The 10,860-nt window shown below is 43.2% G+C and overlaps 1 protein-coding gene across 1 annotated transcript; it reads right to left on the minus strand.

Annotated features, from left to right (window-relative positions):
- Positions 1-1,744: 1,744 nt before the first annotated feature.
- MRPL10 (mitochondrial ribosomal protein L10) lies at positions 1,745-10,554 on the minus strand. Its single transcript, XM_083708873.1, has 5 exons — positions 10,414-10,554; positions 7,954-8,123; positions 5,826-5,990; positions 4,911-5,055; positions 1,745-2,386 (listed from the first exon to the last, which is right to left on the minus strand). Exons 1-5 carry the CDS (start codon positions 10,454-10,456, stop codon positions 2,139-2,141), a joined length of 771 nt encoding a protein of 256 aa, XP_083564999.1. The 5' UTR covers positions 10,457-10,554; the 3' UTR covers positions 1,745-2,138.
- Positions 10,555-10,860: the final 306 nt, after the last annotated feature.

Here is a 10,860-nt window from a genome sequence, read left to right on the forward strand (position 1 = left end):
ATCAGTATACCTGAAGGAGCATCTCCACCCCCATTGTTCAACCTGGATACTGAGGTCCAGCGCCGAGGGCCTTCTGGCGGTTCCCTCACTGCGAGAAGCGAAGTTACAGAGAACCAGGCAGAGGGCCTTCTCGGTAGTGGCACCCACCCTGTGGAACATCCAATCAGATGTCAAAGAAATAAACAACTCTCTGACATTTAGAAGACATCTGAAGGCAGCCCTGTTTAGGGAAGTTTTTAATGACTGATGTTTTAATGTATTTTTAATCTTTTGTTGAAAGCTGCCCAGAGTGGCTGGGGAAACCCAGCCAGATGGGTGGGGTAGAAAATAATAATAATAATAATAATAATAATAATAATAATAATAATAATAATAATAATAATATAGCAGTCTGGCAGTCAAAGAGTCCAATCCAAAGTGTTGGTGCTTGCTTTCAAAGCCCCAAACCACTTGAGATTCAAGCACCTGACGGAGCAACTCCTTCCACAACATCCTGCCTATAGACTTAACTAGATGACTAAAGGCACCTGCCACCCCAACCTCCAATTCCCTTTTTCATCTGAAGTATGACTCATTCTCAAGAATGGGGCTGTAAAAACTTTTGGGGATTGAGGGCCACAATGACCTATGACCAACCATCTGGGAGCCACGTGACCAAATGGGCCTGGTCTAAGTGCCAAAGCAGGTGTTAGTTAACATACATACACACACACACACACACATTAAAAAATTGCATTGGGGAGGGCACCAAAAACATTTGGCATCACAGTGGGAGAAATAAGCAAAAAATCTCTTTTTTTTAAGGGAATACGTTTGGAGGCTACAAAAACCTTTTGGCTTCGCAGTATCGTATCATAGTACAGTGGTACCTCAGGTTAAGTACTTAATTCGTTCCGGAGGTCCGTTCTTAACCTGAAACTGTTCTTAACCTGAAGCACCACTTTAGCTAATGGGGCCTCCTGCTGCCGCCGCGCCACTGGAGAACAATTTCTGTTCTCAACCTGAAGCAAAGTTCTTAACCTGAGGTACTATTTTTGGGTTAGCAGAGTCTGTAACCTGAAGCATATGTAACCCGAGGTACCACTGTATCATATCCTATGGGAGCAGTCAGTATTTTTTAAAAAGTTTTTTTGTGGTTTTTTTAAAGGCAAATTTTATGGGGCTCATGAGAGTCCATAAAACACCCACTGGAGGTGAAATACTGCCTTCAGGGCACAGGTTAGCCATCACTGTTCTAGCGACAGGATCCAGTTGTGGGAGGCTTGCTGGATACTGGTGCCAGCCTGGCAAAAAATCCATTTTTTCCCCTTCTAGCACTTTAAAATATTGTTATATCATGTGTCTGCTATCTATTTAGTCATATTTCATTTTTTTATCTTGTTTTTGCTGTTTCAGTTTTTGTAAACTGCCCTGGATTCTATCCCGGAAAGGCCAGTATTACACAATACATTACATAAATAACATTTCATTATCACCCATTCCCCCTCCCAAAACAACAGAACAAGTACATCATGTAAGCAAACATTTCTATTAAACATTAAGGGGTATACTTGCTGGAAGAGCAAGTGAACATTTTCATCCACTTTGGAGTGCCTCAAAAGCAACTTACTCGAGTTACACCCTATTAATAAAATGTGCATGCATTGAGTTCACAGAACTCCTATTTGGTTTCACAGATTATATTCAGTGCACTGCTTACCTTCATCCCAGTTGTAGCCCAACCACAGTAAGACACACACAGCGGGATGCTTAAAAATATTTAATAATATTACAACAGTGAGCATGTGACATAATTTTTTTAGGAAGCTGTACCAGAGAGATGAACATTAGGCTGCATGTAACATTTTGCCTCTCTATTTATCAGCCTGCGAAGTCTGTTTTAATTGATAATAAACTTCCATCGGGATGCTTTCACGCTTGCTAAATCAACGAGAGTTGTGAATCAAGTACTGCCTCAATATCCAGATGAAAATCAGCATTCCAGCATATACCTCGTTCATGATCTGGTCCTCATTCCCAAATCCACTTGATATACAGAATTCAGCCATCCAACTTTGCCCCACCCAGGATACAAACATGCCAACAAACAGAATACAAGTTGTGCCTGAAGCAATGAGCAGAAATGGGAAGAAAGTTCATCAAAGGGCTTCTGATTTGTCCAAAGTCCCTGTCTCCTTTGCTTCAACTGATTCACAGTTCTGCTGTTTGACATACTGGTCCAGCAAGGAAGTCAAGTGAACAGGGCCACGTTGTAGAAGTGTGCTAGTCTGGGATGTCATGAGAGAGAGGGCACCCACGACCTCCCCTTGGGCAGTCACCATGGACGGGAGTTTGGCATAGTTTGTGAAACCTTGTTTGCTTAGGATGGTGTTGTCAACACAAGCTCCTAGAAGGATGAGAAAATAGGCACCATCAGTAACATTCAGAAGTACTAAAATTTAAAAATAGTGATGACAGATATCGGTCATAATATAGATATGGAAGCTTGGGAACGATTGTGGAACATGGATATAAAATTTACGGCATGTTATAGTTTAAGGAAAAATTACCGTACTTTTCCATGCATAGGACTAGGTATTTTTCTGTGAAAATCATGATAGAAAAACGGGGTTGTCTTATACATGGATAGTGCCATAGGGTGGGTGTTTGATTAGTTGCTGCCGGGGCCATCAGCGGCTATTGTGCGTGTTATTGGTTGCTGCGTCAATGGGTGGTGTTGATTGGCTGACGCTGTGGCAATAGGGCGGGTGATTGTCAGCTTCTGCCAGCGAGGGGACAGATGAGAGTTGAATTTTGCAATGCTGATGGGTGAACGATTTTCGGCAATTCCCCCTAAAAAAAGCTCAACAACTCCATCTCCATCTCCCCCCATTTTCTTAAATTTGAGTCCCCCCAAATAGGGGGCGTCTTATACATGGGGGAGTCTTACAGACGGAAAAGTACGGTATATGAAAATGATCTATCTTTTGTATCTAACACCAAGTAAACTGGCAAAAATGTATAAATCTAAATCAAACAAATGTTGGAAATGTAAAGAGAAAGAGGTTCTTTTCATCATATGCGGTGGTCTTGTAGTAAGGTTAAAGCTTACTGGGAAATGATATATAATGAATCGAAAAGGATGTTCAAAATAACTTTTATTTTTAAAATACCCAGAAACTTTTCTTTTGGGAATTATGGGGACAGAACTACCTAAATTGTATAGAAATTTATTTATGCATGCTTCTATAGCAGCAAAAATGTTACTTGTCCAAAAGTGGAAAGAAGCATAAGTCCCAGTAAAGGAAGGATGGATACAAAAACTTATGGGATATGCAGAAATGGAGAAACTTACCGGAAGAATAAGAAATCAAGATAACAAACTTTTTATAAAAGAATGGAAATGGTTTATTGAATATTTACAAATAAATTGTAAAGAAATAAAAACATTAGCAGGATTATTCTAATAACCTGCAGTTTTATAAGATACTTAATTAACAGTAGATAATTGATAATTAAATGAGCAAGTTAAATGAACTTGGATATGCAGAAGGTATTAAAAAACAAATTTAAGGAACCGCAGAAAGGTGGGGAGAAGGAACTCAAATCTTAAAATGTTCAGTTGATTGTAAATCTAATGAAATGTATAAATTTGAAAAGTATAAATAAAAAACTAAAAAAAAGTGATTTGGAAGAGGGTTGCCAAATCAAAACTTTATAGTACTGGTTGTAGATTGAATAGTTTTTTTTTGAAAGGACAATCATTTTTAAAAGGAGACATAGGGTTGTATCCAACGACGTCCTACTCAAAGGAGGTGCACTGAAATTCATGGACTAACCTGGAATGATGGTGTGCTGAGTCTCGGTACCCAGGCAGACACAGCTGGGTTAGCACGGGGCATTCAAGTTCATGCATCCGAGTCTCAGTTTCTACCCACCTCTTCTTTCCAAAGAACTTTGCATGTTTCCCAAGTGGTTTCACATCCAGGCAATTTGCAGGGCCAGGTTCCCTTAGCATTCTATGGCCTCTCCCTGTAGCTCTATGTTCACCAGTTTCCTCTCTGTTATCAAGAGCCTTCATTGCTGCCTGATTCATCCCTCTGCCATCCACGCTTCTTGTTGTTGGCACCCCCCACTTGATTTCTTTCCCCAACTCCTATCTTATAAGCTGAGTACAGATGATATACTCTATTCCGAACTTAAAAATGGAAAGCGTAATGCTGGTGGTCAACAGAAGAGGTTTAAAGACTCTCTCAAGGCAAATCTAAAAAAAATGTAGTATAAACCCAGACAACTGGGAAACACTGGCCTGTGAGCGCTCCAATTGGAGAACTGCCTTTACCAAAGGTGTCATGGACTTTGAAGGTGCTTGAACTCAGGACAAAAGGGAGAAATGTGCTAAGAGGAAGGCACGCTTGGCAAATACTCACCATGGTCAAGTCCCGCCCGGAAACCTATGTCCCCACTGTGGAAGGATGTGTGGATCCAGAATTGGCCTCCACAGTCACTTACACACTCATTGTGTTCATGGAAGACAATCTTACTTGGCTACGAGCGATCGCCAAAGATAAGCCTTTTGAATATGGACTGCACCACAACTGCCTTTTGTATTCACTTTGATGTTTAAAACTATTTAATAATATTACAACTGTCAGCATGTGACGTAATCTTTTAGGAAGCTATAGTACAGAGATGAGCATTAGGCTGTATTTGCCTCTCTATTTACTAGCCTGTGAAGTCTGTTTTAATTGATAATAAAATTCCATTGGGATGCTTCCATGCTTGCTAAATCAACAAGAGTTGTAAATCAAGTACTGCCTCAATATCCAGATGAAAATCTGCATTCCAGCATACCTCAACTCATGACCTGGTCCTCATTTCTGAATCCATTTGATAACACAGAATTTAGCCATCCATCTTTCAACACTTACCTAGGAGGTTGATCTGTGGCACACCCCTCAGGACTCGCAGCATTTCCTGTGCCCTCGTTTCCGGACTCATCAGTAGGAGGTTGCGCCCCACAAAGAGAGGGAGGAGATTCTTATATTTCGATTCCGAAAGAAAGGGTATCATGACCTGGAAAGGTGGAAGTATAGAAACAATTAAACATGGAGAAAATACCTGCTGAACCAGGGCAGGACTCCAGTTTTGATTTACAAGTGAAGAAATAAGCGTTAAGTGATGCTGTAACTACAACCTCTCTTACTGCATTGGAACTTTTAAAGGACCATGAAGGGTCTCCGGGTTGCGGTCTGTACACCACTAGCTGTAAGGCAACGTTCAGTTTAAAGAAAGGCTGAATCTAGTGAGGGGGATATGGGGCAGAAACTACATGGGACTGGGAGAAGTAGTTGGGCTAGTATACTGTAGGATTGGACTGAGCCAGCGGACTGGTCAAACTCTAATTGCCATTTGATAAATTGCTGCTATACATTGGGCAAGGGACGAGAAGGCCCTCTAGGGAATTTTGCTAGCCAAATCAAAATTTCCGCTTCACTCAAAATTCCTTGGATGTTGTTGTTTCTGAGCAGACGTCTCCAAAAGGGTCTCAAAATTTCGCATGCCAAACTTGCTGGAAATGGGTGCTTTCTAATGAAATGCCTAAGCAACAGCAGTTTCTGTTTATCTGCTGCCCAGATACAAAGTCCATCAAGATATCAATGAATACAGGCACCTCATGCAGCATTTTATATATCCAATACAGCAGATTTGCATGTCAAAGCTTAGCTCTGATTAAGTTTTGCTTTCACAGGATACGGAAAATTGCTTGGGGAAAAATGAGGCAACATGCTCTAAGGCACGTTGCCCTCTCTATTCCTATAAGAACTGTTTGCATGTAAATATACCTCATTGGGGAAGTATTTGACATGGATGTTATACTTCCGCAGTCGATACCCCATGAGTACCATGTCATTTGCAGGAACTTGGTTGTACTGGCAGATAGCAATCATTTTACTCTCGTGGAATGCTTGTTTGACATCTCGACGCAACAGCTTCACGTAGCCATTTTCCTGGGGAAGGCGAGAAATTTTGTTTGCTGCCATTAGATTTGAAAAGAGTGAAGAAGAAGAAGAAGAAGAAGAAGAAGAAGAAGAAGAAGAAGAGGAGTTTGGATTTGATATCCCGCTTTATCACTAGCCCAAGGAGTCTCAAAGCGGCTAACAATCTCCTTTCCCTTCCTCCCCCACAACAAACACTCTGTGAGGTGAGTGGGGCTGAGAGACTTCAGAGAAGGGTGACTAGCCCAAGGTCACCCAGCAGCTGCATGTGGAGGAGCGGGGAAGCGAACCCGGTTCACCAGATTATGAGTCCACCACTCTTAACCACTACACCACACTGAAAACCCACAAAGCTGTCGAAAGCTACACAGATGTAAATTCTGTGCTGCAAAAGGCAGGCAAAGTGCAGAGGTTTTGAGTTATCTCTGTAGGTAACATAAAGGTTCTGTTCAGTTGCGAATTGAACAGCAATAGCAAGCAGTATGCATGCCTGTTCAGAAAACAAATGAATTAGATTAAACTTGATTTAAATCAGTGGTTTAAATTGACATTGTGTTCCCGATGATTTAAGCAACTGATTTAGATCTACCTACCCTGCCCAGGGAACAGGGCATTTCCATGCTCTTTGCATATCTAGTGAAGCATTAAAACCAAATGAAATGTTTTCATTCAAGCCTGAACTCCATTAGAAAGTTTTCATGCTATAAAGCTTTATCCCTGTGATTTCAAAGAATCATAGAGTTGGAAGGGACCCTGAGGATCATCTAGTCCAACCCCCTGCAATGCAGGATTATGAAGCTGCCCCAGATGAGGATCAAACCTGCAACCTTGGCGTTGTCAGCACCACACTCTTAACCTACTGAGCTATATCCAGGCTAAACAGGCAGCATGTGCAAAACCTGCTATAGTGATTATCACTCATTATTATTTATTTACTTCTATACTGCAAACTCTTATAAAATACATATTTGCGAGTTACAGAAACCAACTTTAGAGTGATTAGCAGCCTTCCCTGTATCACATAGCAATGAGGAAAGTTTCAAAAGTTGTTTGTCATAGGAGAGTGAATTCCATTAGGTAATAAGACACCTTTGCATTACTCTAAGTAGTTCCTTCAATTCAAGCCCTTAAAGAGGATTTTCTGCAAATGAGTCCCTTTTCAAGGACTTCATTTTCCAGAACAAAAATTCAGTGACCTGTTTTGTGTACCTCCAATCCTTCACTTGGGGCGAACAGTTAAGAGCTTGCCCATGATTCTGCCTCAAAAGGTGTGTGGGTGTGGGTGTGTATATACTCTCTCTCTCTCTCTCTCTCTCTCTCTCTCTCTCTCGTACCTTGGATCCCAAATGCCTTGCGAGTCGAATGTTTTGGCTCCCAAACGCCACAAACTGGAAGTGAGCATTCAGTTTGCGAACGTTCTTTGGAACCCAAATGTTCGATGTGACTTCCGCAGCTTCTAACTGGCTGCAGGAGCTTCCTGCAGCCAATTGGAAGCCGCACCTTGGTTTCTAAATGTTTTGGAAGTCGAATGGACTTCTGAGGTACCACTGTATGTGTGTGTGTGCGCGCGCACGCACAGCTATATTGTAGAAAAACCTCAAAGCAGTTTACAGATAAAGCAATAAAATTATCACCAAAAGCTTACAACCGTAATTTAAAACATACAGAACATACAGAACGGCAAAGTAGACTAAAACAAAAAAAATTGCCTGAAACTTTCTAAACGTCAGAGTAGGTGGGATAGGATTGTCTATATAATAATGTCTTCAGCAGGCCCTGAAAGGAATACAGTCAAGGTTCAGGAAAAGAGCAGAACACCAGACATCATTTGCATTCAGAGTTCATAACAGCCCTGCTGCAATTGGCAAAAACATGAAAAAAGAAGGGCAGAGAGCCTACTCTATGATTTTGAAGGCTCTGCACCATAGAGTTTAGACAGTAAAAATCAGCACAGAAGGGTGTGTTGTGTTGTTACCTCTTCAACTTGTTTCACTTGGGGTTTGATGCACCTCTCCGGGATCAAAGGCTTTGGTGGGATGTATTTTGTCACCTCCATCAGCTTCTGACGCACAAAATGCATAGGTCTCCAATGGCGAGTGACAGCTTTGGAGCCATGGCGAATAAGCTGAAGGGTGGGCAGCCAGTCTGGAGCAATGGAAAAGCAGAACAATCAGAATGGCTAGCCCCCCCCAAGACACAACCCCCAAATGTAGGACATTCTGTGGGCTCTCATACTGTGTAATCCCATCCTTTCCAACCATAAAAAACTGAGCTAAGGGGAAGCATAGAATCCTTGTGTTCCAAAGGATGAAATGGTCACCCACTCTCACTTCCACAGGTGTTGCCACTCCACATACTAATCCACACATTCCAAACTAGTGCTCCAAAAACAGGCAGCAACATTAACAGACACTTACAGAGTAGAAAGCTTTGTGACTCATGCAAGCCAGCTAAATTACAGATTACAGCAGAAGGCGGAAAAATTAAAGGCACAAAGAAGCATCCGAATGCTGTTCTACATATTTATAGTGTGCCTGTAGTTATAGCATTGTATGCAGCTCTGGGAACTCAGCGTCAGAGATGAGCTGAAACAGGTTCGAAAGCGCAATTTTGAATATGTATGCACACAGGAATTCTTAACACAGCTTGGGGGGGGATTACCAAATGTTAATGGCCTGGAGGGACAACAGTACAGTACAGCCTATTCTTAAGGGTACTAGGGAAGCACCGTACTTTTCCGTCTATAAGACGCCCCCATGTATAAGATGACCCCTATATTAGAAAATGAGGGATGCGGGTGGAGCTGTGGGTTAAACCACAGAGCCTAGGACTTGCCGATCAGAAGGTCGGCGGTTCGAATCCCCGTGACGGGGTGAGCTCCCGTTGCTCGGTCCCTGCTCCTGCCAAACTAGCATTCGAAAGCATGTCGAAGTGCAAGGAGATAAATAGGTATCGCTCCGGCAGGAAGGTAAACGGCGTTTCAGTGCGCTGCTCTGGTTCGCCAGAAGCGGCTTAGTCATGCTGTACGCTGGCTCCCTTGGCCAATAAAGCGAGATGAGTGCTGCAACCCCAGAGTCAGTCACGACTGGACCTAATGGTCAGGGGTCCCTTTACCTTATATTAGAAAATGGGGGAGGACTGAACTTTTTTGGGGGGTTATTTGGGGAGGAATGTCAAAAATCGCTCACCAGCCAGAACAACTGCTTGTGTTTGAGAAACCACCTATCAGCTGCCCGATCGCCGCCATTAGCCCTCCTGATTGCCGCTGCAGCACCCAACAGACAGCTGCCCTTGTCGCAGCAAGCGGGAGTGTGATTGGCGGCCGCTGGCGGCGATCAGGCAGCTGATAGGTGGTTTCTGAGATGCGAACGGTTGTGTGCTGTTTTCCGGCGAGTGAGCGATTTTCGGCATTCCTCCCCAACAATCAAGTGGCCAATGCCGAAAATTGCTCACCCGCTGGAATGAAGCACGAGCCTGAGATTTTAAGTGGCGATTGGTCCGTTGTCCCCACCCCACCCTGTGTATAAGACAACCCTAAATTTTGAACCTCATTTTTGGGTCAAAAAAGCTCATCTTATACATGGAAAAATACGGTAAATGTAAATTCTGAGTATATAATTAATAGCAAGGAACAAAGTGGTAAGGAACATTATTTTTGCTGTTATGGCATCAGAGGAACAAAGAACTTAGGTCTGCCTCCCATTCATATTATTTATAGACAGTTTGCATTTTGGGTGCCTCAATAGGAAACTCATTACGGGCAGATTTTCTCCAGCTTGTTACCATATTCAACAAACATTACAATGGCCAATAATACATTTCACAAGAATGACAAATGACAGATTATGCATTTTAAGAGGCCGAACTAAATTTATTTTCTGCCAAAGATTCCTGCATTGCAGGGCAATGACCCTGGTGGACCCTTCCAGTTCTATAATTCTATGATAGCGCAATCTGCATGCCCACCAACTTCACTTCCACTGCCAGACTGGGTAATTTCCTTTGCCACAACAAATTCGATCACACATTTGAGGAAAGGCCAGGCTGGGCTGGGGTCGAAACCCGAATTTCTGGGAACTTTGAGCCTAGCTCTCCCCACAAGAGTCCTTCGAGGGCTGCACAGGTTTAAAGAACCGATGCAGCTGCCTTTAGCTCTGCAACACCTTATTAGCCTTGAAATGAATGACTGGACACGCCACAGAGTCTGTCTAATAATAATAAAAAGACCACCCCAGAAATGCCACATGCTGGATCTCGGATGGTGGGGTGGGAAGAAAATTATTAAGATTCTGGATTTCAACAGGGCGAGATGTAGGGCACTGGATCCCCACGAGGCTGGAGGAAGGGGAGAAAATGCAACGCGTGAAAGGGGCAGTTCTTAGCAACCAGTAACTGCAGGAGAACAAAACTTCCCCAACAGCGATCTTGCCCTTACCGGTTTTGCAAAACCTTTTGCACCAGCGAGTAACGGCAGCCATCTTGAGGGGTGTGCGGCGAACAGAAGCCGAGCATTATGGGATGGGAAGCATAGCTCCTCCTTGGGTGGGCGGTGGGGAGGTTTAAAGGAGAAGGAACCCATTCCCCCCCCCCCCTTATGAAGCCTGACAAATAAAAAGAAACCTCCTGGCTATTAGCAACGGGTTACGCGCTCTCCTTCTGCTCTACAATTGTTTCATAGAAGTGAAAGGTGGATGTTTTTGTTTCCCAGCGGCCCTCGCTTGTTGTTGCTAAGGCAAGACTTCACGACTTCCTCCATCCACCCCCCTAAACGCGCCAAGCTGTTGCTTATATAAAAATAAAATCTCACCGAGACCCCCGCCCCGTCTCTCGCTACAGCTGAGACCCTTCCTCAAGACCCCCCCCCCCACTCTAGGTGTTGCTT

This window comes from Podarcis gaigeae (genome assembly GCF_964106915.1).
Source record: "Podarcis gaigeae genome assembly, chromosome: 13".
Taxonomy (NCBI): Eukaryota; Metazoa; Chordata; class Lepidosauria; order Squamata; family Lacertidae; genus Podarcis; species Podarcis gaigeae.

Bases quoted from the DNA above. Each gene is read 5' to 3' on its own strand.
- MRPL10 (XM_083708873.1), bottom strand. From the start codon at position 10,456: ATGGCTGCCGTTACTCGCTGGTGCAAAAGGTTTTGCAAAACCG. The intron at 8,124-10,413 runs GTAAGGGCAAGA...CCATTGCTCCAG, and splicing joins CAAAAGGTTTTGCAAAACCG to ACTGGCTGCCCACCCTTCAG. The intron at 2,387-4,910 runs GTAAGTGTTGAA...TCATCCTTCTAG, and splicing joins GCCACAGATCAACCTCCTAG to GAGCTTGTGTTGACAACACC.